A 25,712-nucleotide genomic window follows, 5' to 3' on the forward strand; every position below is an offset into this window, starting at 1 on the left:
CCTAATTAGGCTTGGATTCAATTCCTGTGCGCTAAGTTACGTGCATGCAATCAAGAACCTCAGCTCCTGGCTTTCCTAGGGCTTTAATACCCTGCTTGACTCAAACCCAGACCCCAGGGGCTTTTACTCTTTGGCATGAATATCGACAAAGAGTGATACACACCACCTAGTTAGGTGCTTCTGCCCCGGGCAAAGATCGAGGTCGCAAGGTTATTTACTCGAAAGTCGCCTCACTCCTTATCGTACCTCATTTTGAGCCCATCGAAGCCAATCAATGCCAGTGCGTTTCGTCGCTTCTCAACAATTCTCACCACCAAGATACTTCAACGTTTCAAATCGCATTATGGGAGTGTCCTTGTGGTGACAGACAAAATATGTGTCAAGCACGGGAGTCGTATCAATTTAACAGAAGCTTCAACAATGCGGTTCATATCTGAAAATACCGATATACCAGTTCCTCAGGTTTCTGTATGAAGAAAACTGCGACCTTTGATTTGTTAACGCAGAAATAGACAATACCGTAGTGGGCTGGGTGGACATTTATGGGTTATCTTTGTATCCCGTGGGTGGGAGCCATCACGAACTAGTTGAGCTATTGTTATTTGTGATTACCAGAAGCGTGTGCGGGAGCTGTTTGTTTGTTCTTTCGTTTTTGTTGCTAAAATTGTTGCTAAATCGTGACAGCCGTTTTTATGCGAGCTGTTATTCCTTTTGTAGATTTCCCACCTTGCGGGACTTGAAGATCGAACATAGTAAAGGGACGCAAAAAGGATTGTATTGACACAGTGAGCGAAAAATGTAGACAACTCATAAGTGAAGACTTGGAGGATGGACAGTAACTTCGGGGCAGAGTCTTATGCCACCTAACATATCCACAACCTAAAAAGAGGGCGATTTGGGTAGTAGAGCGAGTTTTCTAACGTGGTATCAATATCATAATTGCTGTCTATTTAATCCTTAGATGCCGAAGTTGACATCCGTTCTATATACCAGTTTTCTCCATTATGTTACTGAGTATTCAAAGGTCAATTCATCCCTCTCATAAGATACTTGGACAAAAACACAGGAACCTTGCCCTGCCCTGCCCTACTCGTCATCAGGATTAGTCCGTTGATTCTCTTCAATAGGTGATCTAACCGTCTGAATCAATGTGAAGGCCTTACTGCGACCAGAGTTACTAAGCGCTAGGTGTGAGAGTCCTATCCTTAGTCTCTGGATCTAATGAATGAATTCCGGGGGTCTGATATACAGCAAGTAAATGAGAGCAGAGCAAGGTGCGATTTCATGGTAAAGGAAGAGAGGCGATTCCCAGATTACCAACGTAGCTTGAATAGAAACCCCCGTGGACTTGGTGACACATCTCAGCTGGTTGTGGGCCCATTCATAGCTTAGTGTGCATGGAGATATTAGTCCAAAAATCTTATACAGCCTCTATGATGCCACTCAAAAGAGATTAGTGGATAAAACGTCGAGAGCCAGCAGAATTCGTCATTTCCCATGGATCTATTGTTGTTTCGGATTGAGCGGTTACGCTATATACATCACGACAAGTGATACAAAGCTGGTGCTGTAAGGTGTAAGTAAATATCTAGATATCCAGCCGTTAAAAAAAAGATTTTCTGCTTCATAGTAGAGAACGAAGGTGGATAACAGAAGGCAGAAACGGAAAAAATAAAAGAGATGTGAGATTCGAAAAGTCAAGTATTTAGTGACCATCTAGAATATAGGATGGAGACTCGCCGGAAAACCTCTGCGTCATCAAGGACTTATGGTAGTCAAACCTAGTTATTTTCATCGTCCACGTCGCATCCACATTGGGATATTTCCTTCCTGAACTGGAACATCCTTGTAGGTCTTCGACAGAGTTGAAAACCGGCTTTCTCATCTTGCATCGGGTTTCACACAACCCTTCAGATGCCGAATGGTCTGTAAGCACCCATTAAAGCACTCCATTCGGCTTTCGCGATGGAGGATCCAAGAGTGGGGAGGTGCATTGGGAGATCTTCGATACCATCTGGCAGAATTTTGCCAAATCGCTTTTCAAAGGGTTCTCATGGCAGTTTGAACCGAGAAAGGTTTGTAGCGGGGTCATTGGTAACCATCCACTTCTGTTCAGCTTCCATAATGGCGAGAGCCCTTGAAAGTTTCATTAGGGCAGAAAGCCTTATCCTAAAGTTTTCCATCATATCGGTGGCATCTAACGCCATATATTCCCGAGACCAGTCCTTCGATTCTGTATGATGAGTCATGAGTAACATCTGATCGTATTGCTTGATTTTCGTGTCAAATACCACGGTAAAATTGAGAACCGACCGTAAAAGCAAGAGAACAAGAAGCTTGCTTGTACAATCAACCCCAAGATACCCTGCTAAAAGAGATCCAACATCATTTATTTGGATGAATGTGTTGTAGCACGCGCAACTGGGATTTCCGGGCTTGGTGTACTTGAGCTGTTTTGCCATAGGGGCTTCGTGGCCGGTGTTCGATGGGAGCTTTCGCTTATTGGGAATTATGTTAGATGCAGTCTGCTTAAGACATGTTAGAAAGAGTCACACTAGGGTATTCGAGCCTGAAGCTTTACGCTGTTGGCTTCTTCGTTCGTGGACTCCATGGTTGCTGCAGTGGATAGTTCGATTCAAGGCACTGAAAATGAAGAAAGAAGAATTGTTCATGAACATAGTACAGTACCACAAATACCGTAGACTCCTTGCACCATTTCTGGCTAGAAATGGAGCATCGTTTGATAAATACAAGTTCCTACCTTTTTCTGGCCTCTCATTGGCTGATTTGGTGGACGGGCCTATTTGGTCCGCCAAGCCTTACCCCAACAAAAGCGAGAATTACATTTTATATTGGTCTTTTACCCTCTCGACCTCACTTCTATGCCTTATGCTTGGTATTTTCGGAACGGCATTCTTGCTTTGATAAGATCCTTGAACCTGGCTTTAATTAGGGCCGAATTGCGTATGTTATACTCGGATTAAAAATAGGCGTGAATATGGGGGCGTTAGACCTAAGCTTTAGTAAGTCATACTTCCCGTACTACGGACCTTTTAAGGGAAGCTTTACCTGCAAGTGCAAACAAAGGGCTATAATACCCACGTTCTATATACAATGACGTATATAGACTTCAGTGTATAGGAATATTGAACTGGTCAATGATCCTCACTGGCGATTTGTCAGACCGAGAAAAATAGGCCTTAGCTTGACTTCTTGCAGTCAATTGATCACCGCATTCCTTTTTTTCTGACTCTGAAGCCCTCTATACAATGGGTTTATAGAACAAGTAGAATTTCAGCAAATAATATCCTTCTCCGTTAACAAGTCGTAAGTTGCAGGCTTCTTCATATCAAATTTGCCCAGCCCATCAAAACGATGCTCGTCTTTCTTCCGTTGACAATACGCCATTGATTCATCTCGTACCTTGGTCCAATCAAGGACACACGTACCCAATGTCTTTTCCTCGGCCAGCCCTTTCAGGGCCTCCTTCACCCACGAAATACAATTCCATCCAGACTGACCACCACGGATAGGCGTACCGCGTAATGTCTCGATTAGGTGAGGGACATTTGCTACTTTGCCAACCATTATACGGACGAGAAGCATGCTATCAGCAGAAAGTGGACAAGGACTCTCTTCGAATTGCCATTCAGAGCCCCCTATCTTTATGCGTTCTTTGGCGTGATATCGAACACCTGTTTTGTTGTCTGTTTCAACCTTTGGTCCCACTATCAAGCCCCAATGGTAGCTAGCTCAGTTCTAATTTTAGTAATTCTGGCTTTTGCGAAGCTGGATCGTGAACTCACGTATCCTCTTTATTTGGCATAGTTGCCTTGCCTCCTCGTACATAAAGAGCAACATATAGCCTGTCTTTGTTGGAGGGCATTCTAAGTGACCTCAGGACAGGTGATTGAGAGCTCTGCAAGCTGCCTGAGAAACACTTGTGTTAGAGCGGCAAACCGAGTTGATTCCTATTTCTCCACTGCAACAAACTACCCCTCCACCACGTGATTTGACCGCTCATTAGCCAGTAAGATTGCTTTGTGAATAGCCATCCTTGCATTATGTTTCAAATTCGGTAAGGAGAGGAGGAGCTTTACCTGGCCTCTCAAAGGGACACTTCCTGCAATAGAAAAAGACTGGTAGAGCCAATTATAGTTGACGATCGAAAAGATGATGGACAAACCCCACGACGGAGCTGGAATTCTGGGCTTCTTCAGGAACTGAATACTTGAATTGGTCCCTGTTCGCTAATGGCCGCCCGACGACCATGTTAACTAAGCTGGACTTCATAGCCATGGGAGAAAAGGTAGTATTTAATGATGCTTGCGTTGCCGCCCATTTTAATACACAGGGCGGATTTGAACTGCGATAGATCAAGGCCTGCTCGGGATGTGTTCTATGTACGGCTCCGGGATTGATGTCTGGAGCGTTGATGCGAGATGTTTGTCTACTTGAGCACCCATGTATCTTGCTGGACGATCATGCTCGTCACAGGACTGCATATCAAGGATGGCCTGCTGTTTTATTTGAAGTGGAACAGGAGACGTCCAGTCCTTAGTTGGCTATTTTTAGGAAACAGCTTTATGTTGCATTCCAGTGGGTCAAGGGAAAAGCGTTCCTCTCTTAGTCTAAGGTCTAAGCATAGTTTGTGGTTCAATTTTCTAGCACTTCAATCTAACACAACATGGCCGAAATATCTAAAAATTGACCAATGCTGTACTCTACTAAATGGTCCTCTCAAATACCCCAGATGACGATGTCATTACTAGTTCTAGAACGGCCCGAGGGAGGCGTGCGGCTCCTGACGAGTGGAGTGGATCCAATACCCTAATTAGGTCTAGCAGCGTGTCAACCAGCCTGTAACTGCACGTCTGGCTAATTTATCCGCCTATCACCTCATGGCCAAACAACAGCCAGCAAACAATTAGGCCTCAAACTACATATGGTGTTGCGGTCGGTTCCGAGATTCTCAACCAAATCTAGTAAGCCGACCGGGCTGGGATGCTGCAATCCACGTTTCATTTCGACATTCCATCCATTACTTTTGCAACACCGAATGAACACATCTTGAACCTCGTATTTTTGCTCATGACTTTCTATCAACTGCCAGATGCGGCGGGATTTTAGAATCCCGAGCTATGTTTTCCATGGTAATGCTGCAGCTTCATTTCTCACCAGCAGAGATCAGCCCGCATATGGAGCGATCTTCGCAGTCTTCAGAATTGAATGACAAGCTCTATTGACCACAGGAGCGTGGGGACGAAAGGTATTTAAATGCCGTCGATGCTTCGCATGTTTCAATTTTTTCAACAATCAAACTCATCCTCCAAACAATCCCTCAAATACCCTCTACCAAGATTCAAGATCAATTTCCATTCAACATGAAGGTTCCAGGACTCGCTGTCTTCGTTCTCTCCTACCTCTCTACTGCGGCCCTTGCCAACCCTCACCACGTCGACTCCGTCACCATCCAACTGGCGAACGACCAGTCTGGCGCAAATGCCAACGTTGATATCCCCACTGATGGTCAAAAGCGCTCTGTCGAGTCTCTCTGGGGCCATACATCCGTCGCAAAGGATGGCGTTGTGTATGCATCCAGCGCACAGCTCGTTGCTTTCCAACAGGACACCGTGTGTGTGATCTTCGGCGATGGTGATCACGCTCAATTGAACGCCCGGCAAACTTGGGTGTCTCTGAAGGACGGCAAAGTGGTCAAGTTGGACCACGCATATGTTGTTTGCGAGGATGTCTAAGCCCTTTTACATGGAAATGGTGAGCTAGCCAGCTTTTGTTGACTGCTCGCACTCTCTGGGGCCATGGGCCAGAGACACTGATACTTTTTGCATTCTAATCTTTTGTTTGTTACTTTATGGTTTTATCAAAAGCAAGAAATATCATGATTGGCTTCTTAAGTTTATTCTTGACATCTGCGAAATATTCACTCATGGATTCTAAGTCAAGATCTGATATGTAGACCACCTCAATTCATGTGCGACCTCTCACAACTCCACAGACTTACATTCCCCCGTTTGTGCAAATAAACGATTCTATTTCCGTTCGATTTAGAACCCATTGTCTCTGACAAAACGATAAAGCATCTAACGAGGATATTTCTTAGGCTTTCATTATTGTTCTTTGACTCCTCATTGTCTTCGACTGTTGACTTATTGTCTTTATACTACATGTCCTTGTTCTCTCGAGGGCCTCTAGTATATAATGTGGACGCGTTCTCGAGTCAAGTCTTCAACACACTCACACTCACACTCACACAGAATCATCTACAATTACACACAAATTAACCGCCACGTTTGACCTAGCACAATGGCGCAAGATCTGCTCTCCGTAGGAGGAGAAGGGAAAGGCACTCCAGAACTGAAATAAAGGTTCAGGTGAAACAAAATGCCACTACCCTAAGTCCACTCTCGATTTGATATGGCGTAGTCTCTAGCAGGACTGACTTGTTAAGCAAAAGCTTGCATCTCCTAAGCTGGCATTGCGTAATGCTCTTCAGATTCGCGGAGCCATTCCATGATTTCATTCGATCGAGATTAACCAGCGTGACAAAGGACCACCGATTTGGTGGGTAGGGCGAATTGGACAAGGATAAGTTATTATTGACGAAATGTTCCGCTCTACCACGTCCGAGGATCTGTTCATGTCGGAATTCACCAAGGCTGCCTATCAGCGGGCTTTCTCGCTAGACAAGCTCAAGTTGGTTGTCACCGCTGAATTCAACAAAAAGGGTACACTTGGGGCTGTCAAACGTATTTACAAGCCCCAGAGGCTTTCCCATCCATCCAGCACAAAGAAGTCTTGGTTTCCATCTGGCGTACAACATACTTGGTACCCATCTCCACCCGAACATCAGATCATTCTAGAAACTGGTATTGGTAGAGTCATTGCTGCTTTTGTTTTGTGGTGCATGGGGCCAACGTGCCAAGAAGATCGTTAACATTGTTACTTTCTTTGTGGATTCTGATATCCATAAATTGTACATTCGATTTGAGGTGGAAGATAAATGGAAGGAATCCTTTACTTGGGGTTTCGATTCTATCTTTGAGAGCTCGTTCTAATTTGACATATCGATAGTCTGTGGAGGAAATAAAAGAAATTTGAAAAGAAGGCGTCTGGTGTGACTTGTTTATTTTTGAAAATTCGATTATCTTCGCAAGAAGCGTCGTCGTAGTTATACAGTAGATAAGAGTTAAATAAGCGATAGAGATGAACTTGTGACAGGGCTTAGAAACACACCTCCAACTCCATTAACAGATCACCAACTAGCTTACATGTTACTGATGAAAGAGCACCAGGATTCATCATTTGAGTCTGATTAGTTCACCTGCCACCACACCAATAGTAAGTTGTTAACAATTCCTCGTAGAAACCTTCATAGACAACGACTGGGCCTTTCTCCTCGGGTTGAAGCTAGCCTTGAGAAACTTGCAAAAGAGCTCTGAATTGTAGAACAACCAAAAAAAACTCGGTTATATCTCGCTTTGGCCAGTGAGATGCTGTTTAACAATAGTGCCACGTCGAAGAAGATCATGAGCTGCTATAATCACAGCGAAATTAGAGAAGATCAGATTATCGAAAGAGTAAGACGTACCTTCTGGAGGCTCAATGGGCTCACCCACGGGGACCTTGGCGTACTTGATAGAGTCGGACGGAATGGATATCTTTCTCGAGAGTGAGTAAAACTTAAAATGATACTATTATGGAGAGCGCTTTACATTATTAGCCTCAAGTTCCGCAACAACCAGTTCTGCAGTTTTTTCGATATGCCGCAGCTGGCTTTGCAAGTCCGCGGTATGTGATGAAATTGATAAAAGTGGTAGACGATATTTGGACAGAAATTGCTTCAAGCTGTACCACTTGACCGACGTTGCTGGAATCGTGTAGTTTTTCTTGGACAACCACGATATAAACTCCATATGGGTGTAGGCTAGAAATAAGCCCCGGTTGACACAATGAGGATTTTGTTTCGACGCGTATATTAGTTTGCCATCCGAAGCTGCTCTATGGGAGTAATCGAGAAGAAGCTTTTGGAACTTAGTTCGATCAAGTCGATTAGCTCGTAGATTGGTTGCGATGGTTTGTATAGTAACTCCTATGTCCGTTAAGAATTCAACTGCCGTGATTTCTTCATGAGACATGATAAACAGTTTTGAAAGTGTTCGCAGGAATTTCTTTCAGGGTTAATGTGATAGTTGAAGAGGAAAAGAAAATTACTTATTTCCTAAAGATTTGGTCAGACAATGACACAGGCAAGTCTTTATAGGTGGCTGGTTAGAGCCATTGATTGGAACTAGAAAGTCAGGCGATCAGAAGATGAATCATCATTGAACAAATCTATACGAACTTGGCCGCGTTTCCCTTTCGAGCAGCCCCCGCACGAGCGATCCATGGGATGACGGATTAGATAAAGCCATGGGATTTTATCCAAGGTTCCAATTTTGATATATTTAGGAAATCAAATAAGGTATTCATTATACGAGACCAATAGAGTTACAATGTCAGTAGGGTAATGTCCAGCTAACTAATTGCTGGTTGAAGAAAATGTCCACGGATACAAGGGGTATTGCGTTGGTTTATGCAAAACGATGACGCGAGTTTGCAAGATTCCAGTTTCCCTTTAGTTTGCCATGGTTTCTGGTCCCTAGTTGCATGTGCTAGTAGCGATTCAATGAGCATACGACTGATCTTAGGAGCAAATTTCGGACTACAAGTGGAAAATTTCGACAGGATTGCCTTGTAGGATCCCTTCGATTTGAATTTCATTGTCAGTAGATTCTTTCACAGTGTGTGCCATGACCCATGTTATTTTAAAAATGGAAGATATTGTGTAGTTTGGTTTTTGTTGTTTAGAGGCACTAGGTCTATCAGCTGTAAAGCTCCTGTCTCTCATGGTTCATTTTCTTTCTTAATCATCTCTCGAATCAAAAGCGCATCCATACGCTCAAGTTGTTAGTCGCAACTTTTCCCTTCCTCTTTCTAGGTCCAGCTTTCATACTCGACTTTGCAGATCTTTGGAAGCCGTTAATACATGAAAACCACGGGGACTCTTATTCAACGTCTCCTGTATCTGCCCATCTAGCCGCACATGGCGTTTATCAAGCATGAAGTTCTGCAGTCGTCATGGCTTCTTACGCGGCAGCAGGCTTCACCTGGGGAGCGACTGCGGGTGCGACAGCACCTGCTTCCATTATTATTTGCATGCTGCGTACGGGGCGTGTGAAGTAGCCCGTGCAGTTGTTGTATTGGCACCGATACCCTGAGTTATGAGGCTATAATGCAGCCGCATCTAGGCCAAAATACTTTCGATTTGAATTGGGTTTAAAAATGGTTCAAACTCAGTTGTGTTCTTATCAACGCAGTTGTGATCTTGCGATGTTGAGATGGCTGATCAATCATCAAGAAGCAGGAGCTAGTACCCTCGTGACATCTTGTGCTGGTGGTGTGCTCGTATAGAAAGATAGATTCGGTCAACTCGGCTACTCGCATTTAATTTAATTAGGGGGCTACAGTATAGATCTAAGTATCTAGGATTGGCCTTGCATTATGGCTAAATAAAGCTTGTGTAATACAATTACGATACGAGACCTAATCAAATCAATAGAGTGAAGGAAGGATCCAGATGCTAAAGATGAAGGTTGGTTTAATGATGTCCTTCCTCATTCCCTTTCTCTCGGTCTATCAAACAGTACAGGCTGCTGAAGCAACGGATAAGCCTCCAAAACACTCAATGGCACCCAGCAGTACTTTTGCGGTGCACCCTTAAAGAAGCCAAGCTTAATACCGTGCTCCAAGCTTACAGACTGCTCCAGCTTCCATAACTTGAGAATTTCATATGCGTAGTTGGATTTCTTCATGCCCGCGTTGAACTCCGCATTTCCGATACCACCATCCTCTGGAACTTGCCCGGGTACTTTACCCTGGGAAATGTAGGCGACATGTTCAACTCGCTGGATTGGTTTTGTGGTGTAGAACCAGATTCGTCGCACATCTGATGGTAGGAGATAACTGCGATATTCATGGTTCTTTGTACCGGATGCGATGTTGCTCATGTGCTCGGGCTTGATGCTCATGAAGATGTCGATACTTGATTTCTCCGTTGCCATAACTTGCGAAGGATATCTGATATGACATTCAATAAAGAAAGACAAATATCGATGCTGGGACCGTCAATGTTGAAAGACTGATGGATGAGCGGTGAAAACAATGATTGAGGCTGAGGGTGATTTCCCCACCTATCCTCAAGATCGGCTGGTTCCAACTGCAACTGAGCGCGCCGATTAGATCGAATAGATGGTAGCAGTAAGTTTGAATAATTGAAATACCACCAAGAGTTGCAAGCCCTGAGCTGTATAAACTCTGGATATTTCCGTGATGAATTAGTCAGCCAAGGTCACGTATTTCTAAGTTTTGGACATTCTGACAACCTAGATCTGATATCAACTCGGAAATCCTCAAACAAAAACTACTCAAGTCTGGAAAGACATCAACAGATAATTACAAAGATGACACAGCTCGAGTCCAAATTTCTCTTACGAGAGCCCTTGGTAAGCAAAGCTTAATCAACATCAGATTCACCGTGCTTATCTCTCCGTACTCCAGGATTCCAAAGACGCGCGCTGGAAACGCTTAGTCAAAACACATTACATTGACCCCAATGGAGTACAGCGAGACTGGGAGTCAGCTGAGCGACAGGTATGTATATCGTTGACGCGCAAATAAATCATTTTCTGATCATTTGCATAGACAAGACCTAAAGATTCCCTCGTGGATGGAGTCAACATTGTAGCATTCTTGAACAAATCAACGGGCTCGGAACTCCTCCTTGAGAAGCAATACCGGCCACCAATTGACCAAGTTGTCATTGAGCTTCCGGCCGGCCTCATCGATGCCGGCGAAACAGCTGAACAGGCTGCCGTTCGGGAGCTCAAAGAGGAGACTGGGTTTATTGGTGTTGCTACTAAGAGCACTGGGATTATGTACAATGGTGAGTACGGAGTACATGCATATATAACTGGCCTATCGCTTGATGTTGAACCGTTTCTGACATTGATATCTAGATCCTGGGTTCTGCAATGCTAATTTCAACATGGTGTACGTTCAGGTTGACATGTCTCTGCCGGAGAACCAGAACCCCAAGCCTAATCTTGAGGAAAATGAGTTCATTGAGTGTTTCACGGTTCCGGTTTCGAGGCTTGGTGTTGAGCTTGAGAAACTAGAGAAGAAGGGTTATGCTATTGATGCTCGCGTGGGGTCTATAGCTGAAGGGATCGAGATTGCGAAGAGTTTGAAATTTTGATTTCTTGCTAGGAGGGAATGGCGATTCTTATTCTAGCATTATTTTTCGTGATGGCTTTCATGAAGTACATGGTCTGTAGACTATAGAGTGACGTCTCATGATAATCTTGCTCTCCAAAAACTGCAATATACGCGATTTTGATATTCCGTCTATGATCTACTAATAGTTTCATTCTAAGTTAGGCTCAAGTCGGGGTTCAGTAAAATCTCTGTAAGGGACCGTTCTTATTCTAGGATCCTCCTCTCTAAGACATAGCCACAATATTCCCGTGGCTCACTGGATCAATCATCGAGACAATATGTACAAAAGCGACTCAATGACAGGGGAGTACAGAACTTATAACCTCCGTCTCTGGCCCTGCCATGGGACACTGGATTCTCTGTTAAGAAGACCCTTTATCCTCAATGGCATCCACACGATCCCAGCTTTCAAGCTCAAGAGTCCGTACCCGATTCTCAATCTCGGCAACCTGCTGCTGCCATTCCTTCTGAGCCTGTTCCTGTAATTCATAGATAACCTTGAACTGGTCCTTGACAAAAGGAGGAAGATTGTGTGTCTTCTGGTTCTTCTTGTAGTCATATGTCACAATATCCTCGTGGCAACGGGCAGCAGGACGTTGCTTTGCTTCTGAAAGGATCAAGACCTGCAGCTGGAATGCAGATTGTCTCGCGAGAAATGAATTTGGGTCGGGCACCAGCCTTTGGTAGACAGTTATCTTATCGGGCGATGTCATGGGCTGCTTGATGGTTAGTTATTGTCGTATTGAAGCACGTGAGCTTCATTTCGGGGATGCTGTACAAATTTATAGTCCACCTTGATGCTTCGCAAGATGAGTCCAATTCCCGTCGAGCCAACAAGATTGTTCCATTCTTTCTTATTTGCGGGATCGATGTGAGTTCCGATATTTCGTGTCCAGTTTACTCGGGCTGTCTCGGCATATCGAACGTAGGTGACGTTGTTGACATGGCCTATAAATCGGTTACTTTAGGAAGGCTCGCTCAGAGCTAAAGAATGCTGAGTGTTGATTTGAAGCATACCCTGGTTTCAATGTTAGCGTTATTTCATGTTCAAGAGGGGAGAGTCCCTTACCATAATATCCTGTTCAACCACCAAGCAGCTACAAGTTAGCAGCAATTCATCTATACCCTTGAGATATCATATATAGGGTCCAGATTCATACCTGTTCACCCCAGACAACATTATGCCGAAACAAACTACGCCGCTTCTTATCGGTCAAGAAGCCCTCACTTCCAGCAATCAATTCACGCCAGTCATTGGCCAATTGCTGCAGTATCTTCCCTCCTTCATCAACCTGATCTGGTTTCAGTCCAAACATCATGCATTTCCCAATCCGTCGCTTGATCATTGTAAGCCATCGCGGGTCGATGGTATGCGGCTTTGCCAGCGCGTGGTCCGAGGTGGTGCCTCGGGCATGTTGTGCAGAGGAGGTAGTCGATGACAGGCGGCACGCAGGGATCTGGTATGACAAAATCGGCGCTGCGAGCTGCGTTCGAAGGACTGGTCGTAGCATGGTGTGTGTGGAGAGGAAGCTCCGTACTCTTAGGCGGGACATCGTTCAACTTATCCCCGGAGCTTGGGCCAGTTCGGACTGAACCCCGCGCGGTTATATTCGGTGTCGGCTGTGGAAGTATGGGGATATGATAATTAAAAAAGAACTAGTCTTCATTGATATACTCCTAGAAAGGAAAAAGAAAATAGATTGTGCTGCTAAAAGTTGAGATCGGGCCCTAGATCTCATACTTGCAGTATTTCCGGGCGACGTCACCGATAACACCCGAAGCTTTTCAGCTTTCAGCTGCGCCTCCTCACTTCCTCAACTCCCAACATCAACTCCCTCCCAAGTTCATGTGAATGGAGCAGCCATGGTGAACTACGAGCTGCGTCGGCAGGTCATCACTGTCTACAAGGGTATGTCAATACAATCAGGAGTGGTCTCGTTGGTCTCGGACTAACACCAGCAAGAGCTCTTGTTCCTGGGGCGTGAATATCCCCTAGGTTATCAGTATTTCAGAGATCGACTACATCGGGCATTTGCGAGTCAGGCTCAAATTACAGACGATGAGCAAATCCGCAAGGGCATCGCGAGAGCTGAGTTCGTGAAGAAAGGCGAGTTTTGGTCTTGTTTTGCCATCTGTCGAGATAACACTTATTTCAATGGTTATGGCATCTTGCTAACTGCATTTTACAGAAGTGGAAGCACTGTAAGATCAACCCCCACACCCACTCCATCTCCCGTCTCCCGCGTGTTGCATCGACCATCTTTCTCCATGTTCCCAACATGCGCTTCGGTGACTACACAACGGATGCGATATATTCGTACAAGTCATTCTTCTATAGATTTTGCGCATATTGCGGCAGTGTCTGGCTAGATACACCGTGCATCCACTCCTCATTATACGTCATACCATCATACAAGCACAATTTCGAACCCGACAGACCCTTTGCAACGATGACCAACTGACACGATAAAAAAACCAGATACTATTTGAAGCGGTACCGGACGCTGAAAAAGCGGTATGAAAGTAGCTGAGGCCTTTTGTGGCTCTCAACTCCAGAATGTTCAGATATAGAAACCCAGAAAGACAAGAAATAAAACCGGGGTATAACCAATACGAAGTGCAGAATTGTCACTGTTTGACTTTCGTTCGCCAGAACTCCAAATTGACTCGAGAGGGCTTCATTTTTTGCGTCCCCACCAGGCACTCACTTCCAGACACTCGCCGCTGGCAAGTCCGCCTTTTTGCAGGAGGTCGGCTGTCATTGCGGCCCACCATCGATCCCATTCATCGCGGCCCTTTCCGCTTGACTCCATGAGCATGGGCTCGAGACCTTCGATCATCTGGATCGTTGTGAGAAGTGCCGTTCGCCGGATGGATATCTGTTCCGGGGTCAAGGCTTTTCGTGGACGGCCCTTGGAGTCCTTGCCTTGGCCCTCGCGCTCCCATCGCAATTCACCCAGTGGGATTGCGACGCGGCGACTGTCGACATTTTCCAACAAGTCTACCTCGGAGTTAAACGATAAGCCGATTGTGGCGCACGGTAGCGCTGTCAACTTGCGTTGGTCGAACGACTTCTCTACCCACGAATTATAATCCACCAGATATTTGTTCTGCGCTCGTGTGAATGGCGTCGCAGAGGAAAATGTATATGTAGCCGTCGTGTCGGCATTCTCTTGTTCCTTCGAGGAGGTTTTGCGGGCCGGGGCTGGATTAGGGAGCAGCGAGCGGAAACTCCAGTCTGAATCCCATACTTCCAATATTCCCCCGGATTTCAACACCCGCAGAGGTTCGCTCAACCCGGACGCCGATTGCGCAGGACTGGCGGGACACATGCCGGCATCTTTGATAAATACGAAATCGAAATAATCGTCCGGGAAAGGCAAGCGGGGTCGGCGTAGGTCATGACGTTTGAACTGCCAGTTCATGCCTTGTTTGCGCAAATCAGGCGCAATGGAGACGACATCAATTCCCGCAAAAGCGATGTTGGGATGACCCCGACGAGAGAAGTATTCGTGGCACAGACCGGACCATAAGCCGGACCCGCATGCGATCTCTAGGATGCGTTTGGGCGGGCGATTGGCCAAGTGGGGATTGCAAAACGGGCCGCCTAAGACGCGCAGTAGCATCAACGTGCGCAGGCTCTGGCGGTGGATCTCGGGCAGGTCGCAGGGCAGAGGGTATATATTCTCCGGGTCGCGGAAGTAGGTGCGGTCGCCTTGTTTGATCAGAGGGTATGTTGAGTAGTCCGTGAGGGAGTTCAGGGAGGAGGAGGAAGCTGCCAATGTCGAACTCAGGTTGGAGTGCAGGTCGGTCCCGGAGGCCGTTAGTGTGGTTAAACCAAGTGCCATTGTGTCCGTCACTCAAGTTGTCGCCTTATACTGGATCGGTCGCATTCTCGGCGCGAGGTAGGAGCTTCATGAGCAGCGAGACATGGCAGGAAGGGAAGTCCGGGTGAAATTCAAGGAATTAAAATTAAGGTCGGCACGATGACGGATCAAAGCGGGCTCGGAAAATATCCTTGGTGTCAGACGTGAAGAAATTTCGTCCAACGTCAATGTACTCTATAAGTATAAAGAGTACAGAGTAGAGAAGAGAAAGAGAATTGGGGGGAGAAACCAGTTCGACCCCTGGATCAAAGTGGCATATTGTATCCACTCGAGTCTAGTTTCTCTTCACGTAAGTATAGTCCTATGGGGTAACAATACTAATCCTTGGCTTACGGTACTCCGAGTACAACGGGTTACTCCAATATGATAGACAGGTTCGGAGTACTGCAGACATATAGTTGACATCATGAGTCAATCCAGAGCCATGGCTGCAATGACCGGAAAGGGAAATGCTGAAAATATGGCAACCCAATAGATTCAATAGACTGCGAACTATAAACTTTATTCCCTAACTATTTACACTCCTTAGATGCTTATACATATTTTTCAGTTCTTTTCGTTCCCTTAGCAGGGTTCTCTGCCCGGTGCGTGCGTATGCAGCATGAAACCGGGGCGAACTGATCTATAAACCAGACCCTACTTTTCTGAGATACATCTCACACAAAAGTACAATGTGCCTTTCGTTTATTGACCCAATAGTATCTGATAGGACTATTCAGGGCTACTCCAACGGCCGTAAAACTGAATACAGAAACGCCGGAGATCCTTGCCCGCCATGTCCATAGCGTCCATAGTCCACCCGCCAGGTACCGGGTCTGGCCACGGAAAAAAAAAAAAATAAAACCTGAGACCTTAGTTGGTCTCTCTATCTGATACTTGCTCCGTGCCCTAATCCGAGTCCCAGACACCTGGTACAGCGGCTTGGGATACGAGAAATTCCGTACTTCTTCTAGGACCTGGTCGTGATCTGTGCCCCTTATATTTCCAGTCGTTCGGTAGATAAATATGGGACCAACCGACTGCCCCCCCCCTGCAGGATACGTGTAGTGGGTCGACAACATATAGTCTCTGCCACGTACTTTGGTCTTGGAGGTGTCGGATTGTGTGATTTTGAGACATTTGGTGAGGGGGGGGGCAATTGCTGGCGATGGGAATGTGGGAATGTGGCAAGGGGGGAGGCGGATAAGTGTTGCCATGTGTTGCAAAGTCGCCTTAACGGTCTCTATGTGATTATGCATGTACGGTGGGCCTGTCCTACCGGATATACATGTACATGTCCGCTGCCAAGTGTCAGGTGAATATGATACACTGGGGTGTATACCAGTAGGCTGGGGTAGAGACGCAAACTATAGGCCCAAGAACCAGGGGTAAGAAGTATATGTGGCTCTCCAAGCTTGCATGTAGCTCGGATGAAAGGTTCCGGTCAGGGTTAGTCTCATCTCACTCTGCTACCCCTACTGACAACTTGGAGTGAGAATACAAAGACCAGATAGCCGGGGAGGCTACCTAGACAGAGGTTCGTCGATCTCGCTTTAACCTGAGCCCTTTTCTTTCTCTCTTAATTTCTCCCTCTCCCTGTCTTCTTCCTATGTTTCAGCTTTCATTCGTTTAAGCTTTGAGACATAGATAAGCCTGGCTATCATTCTTGACTAGGGTCAAATGCTTTATACAAGGGTGGTTTAGGAGTTCCCATACTTTCCAGACAGCCAAGTGATCCTACGCTAAGGTAGAATATCTCCCAGAGTATATTGCCATAGACCTAACTCATCAATCCCCTACGAATCCTCCAGAGACGATTCATATACTCCGTTTTGAGTAGAATATAAGACTGCATCTCTTGGCACCCCCAGCTGCAAGCTAAAGACTTGGCATCACGTGATGTGTCGTATGCACGTGACTACCGCCTTCGATGCAGACCACCAGTGTCATCTCAGAACCCGTCCTCATCGACCTGGAGACAATCGTGTGATTTTACCCATCTTTGCGACCTCAAGCTTTGCCCTCGGGCTCACCTCGACTTTTGAACCCCCGATCACTTGGAATTCTTCGATCTCACCTCCTTTTGACGTTTCCGACCAACTCTCCGCCCTTAGGTATTCCGTTCATCGACTGCTGCCAAGGCTGTAGCGACCCCCCAATTCTGCTCTAATCCAAGAGCTTTCACGAAAGGTCTCTATGTGGAAGAAGAGAAGAGACCGTCTCCGATCCTCTACTCCTCTCCTCGCGTCCTCGGTCGACCTCCATCTAGCGCCGCTCGCCAACCAACCGGTTTTCCACCAGGGAAACAACACACGGTCTCGTCTGCCACGTTAAATGGCAGATGGTACCTACAGGTTCCAGCAGCCTGGGGCCGGGCAGTTCTACTTCCAAACTCAAGCGCAACAGAACCCTCACCAGCGACACATCGTTCGAAACGGGACCAATTCTCCGACGGGGAGACTGAAATTCAACCCCGACACCCCCTCCCCCTCCCGTTCCCCTGCCCTGAACCCAGCTGCTGCTCTCGGTTCTTTCAACATGTATGGCCAAACTCACCAGGGTCAGCATGTCATGATGAATGGCGGTCAAGCCCACCAGCGGTTTGGCATGCAGATCCCAAAGTTCCAATCGCAAACCCACCACTCCCATCACGCACAGCAGCCGCACCACCATGCCCACCACACACAAGCCACTCACAACCTCACCCACCAACACAATTTTGCCGGCGGCGCGCTGGCATCTACTACGACCTCCCACTTCACTTCTACTCATTTGCAGAATGGTGTACCGACCGCCGTTGACGATGACATGGACGAATCGATGAACGAGCACTGGCAACAACAACTCCAGCTGGCAGCTGAGTCGAGACAGGCCACTTCCCCGCATTACTACGCCCGCGTCATTGCGCAACAGTCGAAAGGGATCCAGATCATGAGTCAGAATGAGGAGAATGGAGCAGAAGGGCGTAATGGTGCATCTGGGTCCAAGCCATCCAGTCGACAAGGCTGGAATGCGCTTGATTTCGGTGGCCAAGGACTGCGCGCTTTGACTACATCTCTGTTCAGCTATGACTTCATTGAGAAGCTATATCTCAACTCCAACAAGCTTAAGACGCTGCCTTCGGCGATAGGACAACTTCGGAAGCTGAGCCACCTGGACCTCTCGGGCAATGACTTGACAGAACTGCCAGAAGAGATTGGTATGCTTTCAAATCTGAAGAAGCTATATCTCTTTGACAACAACATTCGCAACCTTCCCTACGAGATGGGCTATTTATACAGACTAGATACTCTGGGTGTTGAGGGCAACCCCCTCAACGATGTTCTCAAGTCCCAGATCATGAAAGATGGTACAAAGGCGCTCATCAAGTACCTAAAGGAAGAGATGCCAGGTGTGTTAACGATGCCTTCAACATGATTTGTGAAATCATGCCCGCTAACCTTATCATTCTAGTTCACCTCCCTCCCCCCGACCGTGATTGGGTCATTCTTGACGAAACCTCTAGCTCGAGCAACAGTCCCACGGAAAAGATCACCGTTCTGTCATACAACACCCTGTGCGACTCCTCTGCTACTCAATCGCACTACGGCTACGTCCCCTCCCGCGTGCTGGCCTGGGAGTACCGCCGCGAGCTCATCATCAACGAATTACGATCCCACAGCTCCGACATCATCTGCCTTCAAGAGGTTGACCAGGGAAGCTACAACAATTACTTCCGAGAACAGCTTGCCTACAATGATTACAAGGGTGTCTATTGGCCAAGAGGACGTGCAATGGGAATGCAGGAGGAAGATGCACGGTCGGTCGATGGCTGTGCTACTTTCTTCAAGGGAAGCAAGTACATCCTGCTGGACAAGCAATTGATCAACTTTGGTCAGACAGCTGTCCGACGTCCTGATGCCAAGGGTCAAGATGATATCTACAACCGACTGTGGCAGAAGGACCACATTGCCGTTGTGATCTTCCTGGAGAACCGCCAGACCGGTGCCCGTTTCATCAGTGTCAACGCCCATCTGTACTGGGATCCCGCCTTTAAGGATGTCAAGCTGATCCAGACCGCCATTCTCATGGAGGAAATCACCAAGCTCTCAGACAAGTACGCGAAATGGCCCGCTTGTACTGATAAGACCGCATTCCGCTTCTCGGAGGCCGAAAGTGGCCCAGAGAACGCCCCCGTAGTGGAACCGGCTCCGTCAATGGAGTACTCTAGTGGTGATCAAATCCCCGTTCTCATGTGCGGTGATTTCAACTCTTCCCCGGGATCCGCGGCTTACAACCTGATTTCTACTGGCCGACTGCCCGAAGAACACCCTGATCTCGAGAAGCGACTGTACGGAAACCTCAGTAAGGTGGGAATGACCCACCCCTTCAAGCTGAAGTCAGCCTACGGCTCTATGGGTGAGCTCAGCTTCACCAACTACACCTCCGATTTCACGGCCATCCTGGATTACGTCTGGTACTCTTCCAACACACTCCATGTGTCGGCATTGCTCGGCGAAGTTGACAAGGAATACCTACGCCGTGTCCCCGGATTCCCCAACTTCCACTTCCCCAGTGACCACGTAGCATTGCTCGCGGAGTTTACGGTGAAGGGAAAGAAGGGCAAGGTGGTGGAGGCAGACTTCGGACCGCAACGGCACTAACGAATTGGAGCATTTGAAGATGGGTGTTTGTGCAATCGGTTTCCTTTCTTACTGTTTGTTATCTCGGAATCTTTTTTTGGGTGGTGGCCTTGCAGCTAGCCGTCTTATGGTGTTTTTACGTATCTCTTTTCTACCGTTCGCTGTCTTCTCTCCTGTTTATGAACGTCCTTGATCCTCTCTCGTGTTCTCTCTCTCTCTCTTTACTCCCGCTCTCTTGATTTGCAAGCGGAGCATTCGTTCACCACGAACAATGTCCCTGGCCTTGTGTCTCGTGTCCCTTGGGTGTAGCCTTTGGCACGGCAATATTGCATATCACCCTCAACTCTCCTGTATCTTCCGCGTTCCCTCTTCCCTCCTGCCTCTCCCTCTTTGTCTCTCTTCTCCTGTGTCTTTGTGTTTCCTGAATTATTTCGGTTTCATCTCACCTTATTTCTAACGTCATCTGAGACGGCTTCACGACGCTTAGGATGGGAGGTTGGTTGGTGTTCGGGTGGAACAGGTGGGCTGAAGGGTATGGTTTTTTTGCCCTGTGACGAGGTTGCTTTTTTGTCTTCTGTTTGGGCGAAGGGAGTTTTCTGTTCCATGTACGTTTGTTTTATTTTGTCATCTGTCCTACGCGAGGTACAGTCGAGAATAGAGCGTGGCTTTGTTCCATTCTCCTTTCAACTTTTGGTACTTGTCCACTTATGATGTAGAATGTATAGACAAGGGGCCTCGCTGGCGCAGGGCTGGGTCCCGCGGTTCCTTGTTCACCGTGGCACAGGATACATGTATGACTGCCACCTGGCTCCTTGCATTACTTGCTTTACATGTACAACCACAAAGTCCAAACAAGCGTGGAAGCCGTGTCGTGCATCGAAATGAACCTCATGGTGTAACAGTTAGAAACTCGTTTCCTTGATATGCATAGATCCCACTTGCACCGCGTACTTGGTGTACCTTGCAAGATTAAACATCACGACCAAAGTGACCTTGAAATGCCATATGCCTATCAAATCCATCACTAGCACGACAGTACAATACAGAGCCCAAAAGAGTAGAGTGTTCCCATAATAAACATCTATCTTACACATTCCCACACATGCCAACAATCAAGTATACAAATACACCTTACACCCCTCATAACACCCAATGTAAAGCGCACTCCCAACAACAGCAGTCACAAAAGTCAACCCAGACCCCCGAAACAACCCAGCAATCCCCTCTTTACAAAGCACATCCCTAGCAACAGCGAACGCCCCAGTTCGAGTCTGCAAGCTGGTCCTTATCCCGTCAATGCCGAGCTTAGGCACCCGTGTCTGTCCATGTCCATGTTCCCCGATAGCTAGTCTCATCCTCGTCTTGACCACGTCGATGGGAACAAAGAACCAAGATGCACAACCGCCTGCGATGCCCGCGCTCAGAACAGTGGCTTGTAATTGCTTCGCTGGATCATTGTTCTCTTTTTGATAGTTCCATCGCTCGAGTAATGTCTCTTTTATCATCTCATACAGACAGAATGTCAGGCATATACTCGGCAGTTGGCTCGCCACTAGGGCGGTGTAGCCGGTCCAGAGTTTTGACGGCTGTCTCTGGAATTGTTTTAGTATTTCAGCGGTTGGAGATGTAGATATCCCGGAAACAGAAGTTGATGGGGGTCTCTGAACAACCTGAGCATTCTGCTTCAATACCTCGGCTGGGTTTAGAATTGCACAGGCAATGAGTTCAGCTAGGGCACTACTAGCAACGTGGAAGACAGATCGAGGCACACCAAGCATGTATCCAGCTGACTGGGCATTCTCAAAAGCTTTCTTTGAGGCTTCGTATGTGGTGAAGAATGCTGCTGAGGATAATGTGCCCGCTAGAAGAGTTGGTCCAAAGCCTTGGTAGAGGCCGTGGAAGATAGTTCGGTTGAGGGACCCATTGCTGTGTTTGTAGATTGTTGTATAGACCGGAGATTGCATTCGCGTTATTATTGTGTCCATTGGGTGGATTATTATTTCGCTTGTTAGGGCGGCGATTGTTGCGGCCTCGGTTTTTGTTAGGTTGGTTTGGTTGAAGGGAGAAGTGGCTTACTTGGGTTATTTCTGTGTTTGTACTTAAAGACATCTTGGAAGGTAGAGTAGGGCGGGCATGAGTCGTAAAGAGGACTTTTTCTCTGGGTTATTGCCTGTGAAGCTGAAATGAAGGGATAGAGGTAGTCGGGCTCCGCGGAACCCGATCACTTACATGTTATCTATCGCTACGTTAGTTGAATACAGAGGTCATGTCTATGATAATGTTCTTTTCTTAAATTTAGATCTGGTTGTGGTTATTGATCTCTAAGGATGCCCGTAGAACGCCTTTGGATTGTTCTTAGAATAGTGCCTAGAATATTTTCAGTCATAGGTATAAATCAGTTAGCTAGTTCATGGCTTAGAGAATTCTTTCTTCTTCTTCCCCTTTGCATCCTCATTTACCGTAAGAATGCAACGTTGCAGTCAGGACCTAAGTCATTTGATCACGCTGCAGGGTTATAAAGCACTTTCTATGTGTCTTCCAGCAGACTGCGTTGAGCGTCCGGAACCTCGGGGTTTCTCCTTTCGGTGCTGAATATGATCGTGGATGAGGAAATTGAGAAAAAGATTTGTTAAGTAGCTGCCAGGGGAAAAAACCAATTGTTTCGACTTTGGTGCACCGAACATAACCAACCATTGAAGAAATATATATCCAGCATTCTGAAATTGTACCATGGTCTCAATGTAAGGTTCCATAGGTTGCGTTTGAAACGTTCTTAGATATGTTATATAAGAGGATACACTTTAATCCATGACCAAGTAAGATATCAGCTGTGAGTAGTGAGGCCCTCGGGATGTGCAGATATCGTCCGTGCACTGCAGATCACATGCCGACAAGGTGAGATCGACTCGATTTCACCTCACTTCAGCTACTCAACATTTCACAAGATGACCGAGGGAACGCACACTCTGCCTGATGGCCTCGAGCTGTATACCAAGACATGGGAGGTGAGTGAAATGCACAACCAGAGCGAGTTGAGCTTCGATCGAACTTGCCTCGAGCTACATGAGCTTGTCTCTCTCAACATGTTTCGTGCAAATACTGACAGAGAAATAGTGCAGCGGACCTCCACGTGCCATCTTGGCTTTTATCCATGGCTTCAGTGATCACTGTAAGTCTTGACGCTGGATGAGCCAGCATAGCGACGCTTGTTTACAAGTTAATAAAACTTGCTAGGCAATGCCTACTACGACATGTTCCCAAACCTGGCCGAAGCTGGAATCGAGGTCAGGTCTTTTGATCAGAGGTATGTATCGGAACTAGCTGTCCCATGCTATCATCCCCCCCCCCCCCAACGCAAAGACCACAACAAGCACACCTCAATATCAAAACAAACAACAAACTAACACAACTACAGAGGCTGGGGTCGCGAGGTCAAGAAGTCCAGCGACAAGGGCAACACAGGCCCAACAAGCCAAGTCCTCGCAGACATGCACTCTTTCCTTCTCACGCTCCCATCAGAGTCCAGCACCCCCATCTTCCTAATGGGCCACAGCATGGGCGGCGGCCAAACCCTTAACTACATCTTCCACCCAGAGTCCCCCTATAACAAAGACTCCAGACGGCCCAAGCTAACTGGAGTCTTGCTTTACTCCCCCCTAATCGCCCTTGACCCGGCCTCGCGCCCGTCAAAGCTCGTCGTCGTGGCCGGCCGCCTTACTTCCAAGCTTCTCCCGCACAAGCAGCGCTATTCTCCACTTGACTATAAGCTCTTGTCTCGGGTTCCGTCTGTCGTCGAGGATTGCATTGCTGATAAGTTGTGTCATGATACCGGTACGCTGGAGGGCCTGGCGGGTATGTTGGACCGTGGACTGTGGCTTGAGGCGATGTTTGACACGGAGGCTTCGTCTGGCGAGTGGGTTGATTGTTCGTTGCCTTTCTGGTTTGGTCACGGTGATGGGGATCGCATTACTAGTTTCCCTGCTACCAAGGACTTTGCTGGGGAGTTGACCAAGCGCGGGAAGGATGCTACTTTTGTTGGTTATGATGGGGCTTATCATCGCTTGCATTCTGAGTTGCCTGAGACTACGACGAAGTTTGTTGCTGATATTAGAGACTGGATTCTGACCAAGGCGGGTGGTATTTCTGCTCAGGGCGAGGATGCTGCTGAGGCCGACAAAGCTAGACTTTGATGTGTTGTGTTAGATATCCTTTCGGTCTCTTATTGTTATTATGTTAGTGTTCTAGCAGATACGCTATAGTATACAGACGCTATATATTACAGGGGTGGTTATGTTCTCAATATACACGGAGTAGCAGGTCACCGAGTAGAATCCTCGATACGCCGCCAGACTCCTATAAAGCCGCCGCCCTGAATGCGAACTCCGACCTTGGGCCGGCAGACCAGGACAGGTTCTCCTCCTTTCGGGGATTCCTCTACAGACGCCTCCGAAACAGCGTCGCTGGCACTGACTTCTTCGGTCTCAGCAGCAGGGGTAGCACCCTCCGCATCCGAAGAAACAACCCAAGACGATGGGTCAGCGCCGGACTTCTTAGTCGCGAAACGCACATCCCATAGGCGACCACCACTGATTCCATTACCAAGCTCGACCACCCGCTCTTGAACGAGAGGCAACCGGTGGTCCTTGATCAGTTGCAAACACTCGCCGATCTGCGTGATGCTAGGCATGAAGACTACTAGGTAGCCATTGCGTTTCAAAGCCGGTGTAACGTGCGGAATCCTGAGGTTCGAGGAAGGCATGTCCAAAATAACGTGGGACAAGAAGGGCTCAACAGTGTCATTCCCAGTCAACGCAGCCAGACCGGTCTTCTTCCGCTGTTGCATCTGCTGCGCAATCCACTTTTCCACGGGACCCACGTAGAAGTCGGTGTTGCCGGCGTAGATTCCGCGACGGAAGCCTCGCACGTTCTTCTCGGCTAAGGCTGAGAACTTGGGCGAGACATCCACCGTGTGAACTATGGCATTGCGCTGCGCTCGCCAGGCATCCCATTCGGCTTGTACTGGGTCTGCGGCTGTCTCGGCTGCCTTCTCCTTGGATTGTTCCGTTTCCGTTTCTCCTGGCCTGTTGGCCCGGCCTTCGAGGTAGGTGATCTGCGATCGGGACGGGTGAGGTGGCGGTGTGCTGTTGGCTGCATGGATAGCACGCGCCAGGTGTAATGTCAAAGACCCGTGGCCTGTTCCGGACTCGAGGATTTCCAGCGGGGGTTGGTCCTCACCCGCGGCAGGGGTATTGGGGTGGATGTCGAGGAGGGAAGCAATCAAATTCGCATCCTGGGGATAGATCTACTAGGATAGCGTGAGTCCAAGGTGTCTATCCATGCGTGGCTCTTAGAGGGATGAGCATACCGGCGTGACCAGGCGAGGAGTCAGGGCGACGTATTCTTCCAGCGTGGGAAGGCTGAGTCGAATTGATGTACCTGCGCATAGCATTTGGGTCAGTGATAGCCCGTAGTTGAGAGCATGGGTGTTACGGACCTTTGCTCGACTGTACTGTATCCCATACGCGTTTGCTGAGGATAGTGTCATGGTCCACGGTTCCCCGATGACTCTGTAGCTTCTCGCCCTTCTTCAGTGGCTTCGACAATGAGGGCTGTTTGCCATGTAGCACAATTCGGTCTCCTTCTGCGCGCGTTGTTAGTCGGATGTCGGGGAGCGAGAGGAGCGCATTTAGGGACGCAATTACCTCTGAACACAGAAAAATTGGTGTCAATGGCTCGAGGCCGTAGAGCACCCTGTGACGGGGTAGCCCCTAGGACTCTCTGTAGAGCCTGGCGCAAACGAAACATAATGCGACAAATCAACAAATTGTAGTTGGAGCTAAAAATCACCAGAAGAGGAAAATCTTGCTCCATCGAGACTAACCCGCTATGG

General features: G+C 47.5%; 12 protein-coding genes across 12 annotated transcripts; 6 read left to right on the plus strand and 6 right to left on the minus strand.

Annotated features, from left to right (window-relative positions):
* Nucleotides 1-3,294: 3,294 nt before the first annotated feature.
* N7508_010831 (uncharacterized protein) lies at nt 3,295-3,886 on the minus strand (the record flags this gene model as incomplete). The annotated part of the gene is made up of 2 exons (XM_058468891.1): nt 3,295-3,748; nt 3,807-3,886. 2 exons carry the CDS (start codon nt 3,884-3,886, stop codon nt 3,295-3,297), a joined length of 534 nt encoding a protein of 177 aa, XP_058316737.1.
* Nucleotides 3,887-5,384: 1,498 nt separating this feature from the next.
* On the plus strand, nt 5,385-5,756 carry N7508_010832 (uncharacterized protein; the record flags this gene model as incomplete). Its single annotated transcript, XM_058468892.1, has 1 exon — nt 5,385-5,756. One exon carries the CDS (start codon nt 5,385-5,387, stop codon nt 5,754-5,756), a length of 372 nt encoding a protein of 123 aa, XP_058316738.1.
* An 869-nt stretch (nt 5,757-6,625) lies between these two features.
* Nucleotides 6,626-6,955, plus strand: N7508_010833 (uncharacterized protein; the record flags this gene model as incomplete). Its single annotated transcript, XM_058468893.1, has 1 exon — nt 6,626-6,955. The coding sequence occupies one exon, from the start codon at nt 6,626-6,628 to the stop codon at nt 6,953-6,955; it is 330 nt and encodes a 109-aa protein (XP_058316739.1).
* A 2,719-nt stretch (nt 6,956-9,674) lies between these two features.
* Nucleotides 9,675-10,121, minus strand: N7508_010834 (uncharacterized protein; the record flags this gene model as incomplete). The annotated part of the gene is made up of 1 exon (XM_058468894.1): nt 9,675-10,121. The coding sequence occupies one exon, from the start codon at nt 10,119-10,121 to the stop codon at nt 9,675-9,677; it is 447 nt and encodes a 148-aa protein (XP_058316740.1).
* Nucleotides 10,122-10,520: 399 nt separating this feature from the next.
* N7508_010835 (uncharacterized protein) lies at nt 10,521-11,314 on the plus strand (the record flags this gene model as incomplete). Its single annotated transcript, XM_058468895.1, has 4 exons — nt 10,521-10,562; nt 10,618-10,710; nt 10,762-11,002; nt 11,076-11,314. The coding sequence occupies 4 exons, from the start codon at nt 10,521-10,523 to the stop codon at nt 11,312-11,314; spliced, it is 615 nt and encodes a 204-aa protein (XP_058316741.1).
* A 382-nt stretch (nt 11,315-11,696) lies between these two features.
* Nucleotides 11,697-12,845, minus strand: N7508_010836 (thioesterase family protein; the record flags this gene model as incomplete). Its single annotated transcript, XM_058468896.1, has 4 exons — nt 11,697-12,050; nt 12,113-12,282; nt 12,422-12,431; nt 12,495-12,845. 4 exons carry the CDS (start codon nt 12,843-12,845, stop codon nt 11,697-11,699), a joined length of 885 nt encoding a protein of 294 aa, XP_058316742.1.
* Nucleotides 12,846-13,197: 352 nt separating this feature from the next.
* N7508_010837 (electron transfer flavoprotein regulatory factor 1) lies at nt 13,198-13,540 on the plus strand (the record flags this gene model as incomplete). Its single annotated transcript, XM_058468897.1, has 3 exons — nt 13,198-13,243; nt 13,298-13,441; nt 13,524-13,540. 3 exons carry the CDS (start codon nt 13,198-13,200, stop codon nt 13,538-13,540), a joined length of 207 nt encoding a protein of 68 aa, XP_058316743.1.
* A 472-nt stretch (nt 13,541-14,012) lies between these two features.
* N7508_010838 (class I SAM-dependent methyltransferase) lies at nt 14,013-15,182 on the minus strand (the record flags this gene model as incomplete). Its single annotated transcript, XM_058468898.1, has 1 exon — nt 14,013-15,182. One exon carries the CDS (start codon nt 15,180-15,182, stop codon nt 14,013-14,015), a length of 1,170 nt encoding a protein of 389 aa, XP_058316744.1.
* A 2,352-nt stretch (nt 15,183-17,534) lies between these two features.
* Nucleotides 17,535-19,843, plus strand: N7508_010839 (CCR4-Not complex 3'-5'-exoribonuclease subunit Ccr4; the record flags this gene model as incomplete). Its single annotated transcript, XM_058468899.1, has 2 exons — nt 17,535-18,591; nt 18,654-19,843. 2 exons carry the CDS (start codon nt 17,535-17,537, stop codon nt 19,841-19,843), a joined length of 2,247 nt encoding a protein of 748 aa, XP_058316745.1.
* A 1,091-nt stretch (nt 19,844-20,934) lies between these two features.
* N7508_010840 (putative mitochondrial carrier protein (Pet8)) lies at nt 20,935-21,931 on the minus strand (the record flags this gene model as incomplete). Its single annotated transcript, XM_058468900.1, has 2 exons — nt 20,935-21,852; nt 21,899-21,931. 2 exons carry the CDS (start codon nt 21,929-21,931, stop codon nt 20,935-20,937), a joined length of 951 nt encoding a protein of 316 aa, XP_058316746.1.
* An 836-nt stretch (nt 21,932-22,767) lies between these two features.
* N7508_010841 (acylglycerol lipase) lies at nt 22,768-24,012 on the plus strand (the record flags this gene model as incomplete). Its single annotated transcript, XM_058468901.1, has 4 exons — nt 22,768-22,827; nt 22,937-22,991; nt 23,057-23,126; nt 23,238-24,012. The coding sequence occupies 4 exons, from the start codon at nt 22,768-22,770 to the stop codon at nt 24,010-24,012; spliced, it is 960 nt and encodes a 319-aa protein (XP_058316747.1).
* Nucleotides 24,013-24,140: 128 nt separating this feature from the next.
* On the minus strand, nt 24,141-25,693 carry N7508_010842 (tRNA (adenine-N(1)-)-methyltransferase; the record flags this gene model as incomplete). The annotated part of the gene is made up of 4 exons (XM_058468902.1): nt 24,141-25,124; nt 25,188-25,258; nt 25,317-25,463; nt 25,525-25,693. The coding sequence occupies 4 exons, from the start codon at nt 25,691-25,693 to the stop codon at nt 24,141-24,143; spliced, it is 1,371 nt and encodes a 456-aa protein (XP_058316748.1).
* Between the last annotated feature and the right edge of the window lie 19 nt (nt 25,694-25,712).

This window comes from Penicillium antarcticum, assembly GCF_028974205.1.
Source record: "Penicillium antarcticum strain IBT 31339 chromosome Unknown utg000009l_segment0_segment0, whole genome shotgun sequence".
NCBI lineage: Eukaryota > Fungi > Ascomycota > Eurotiomycetes > Eurotiales > Aspergillaceae > Penicillium > Penicillium antarcticum.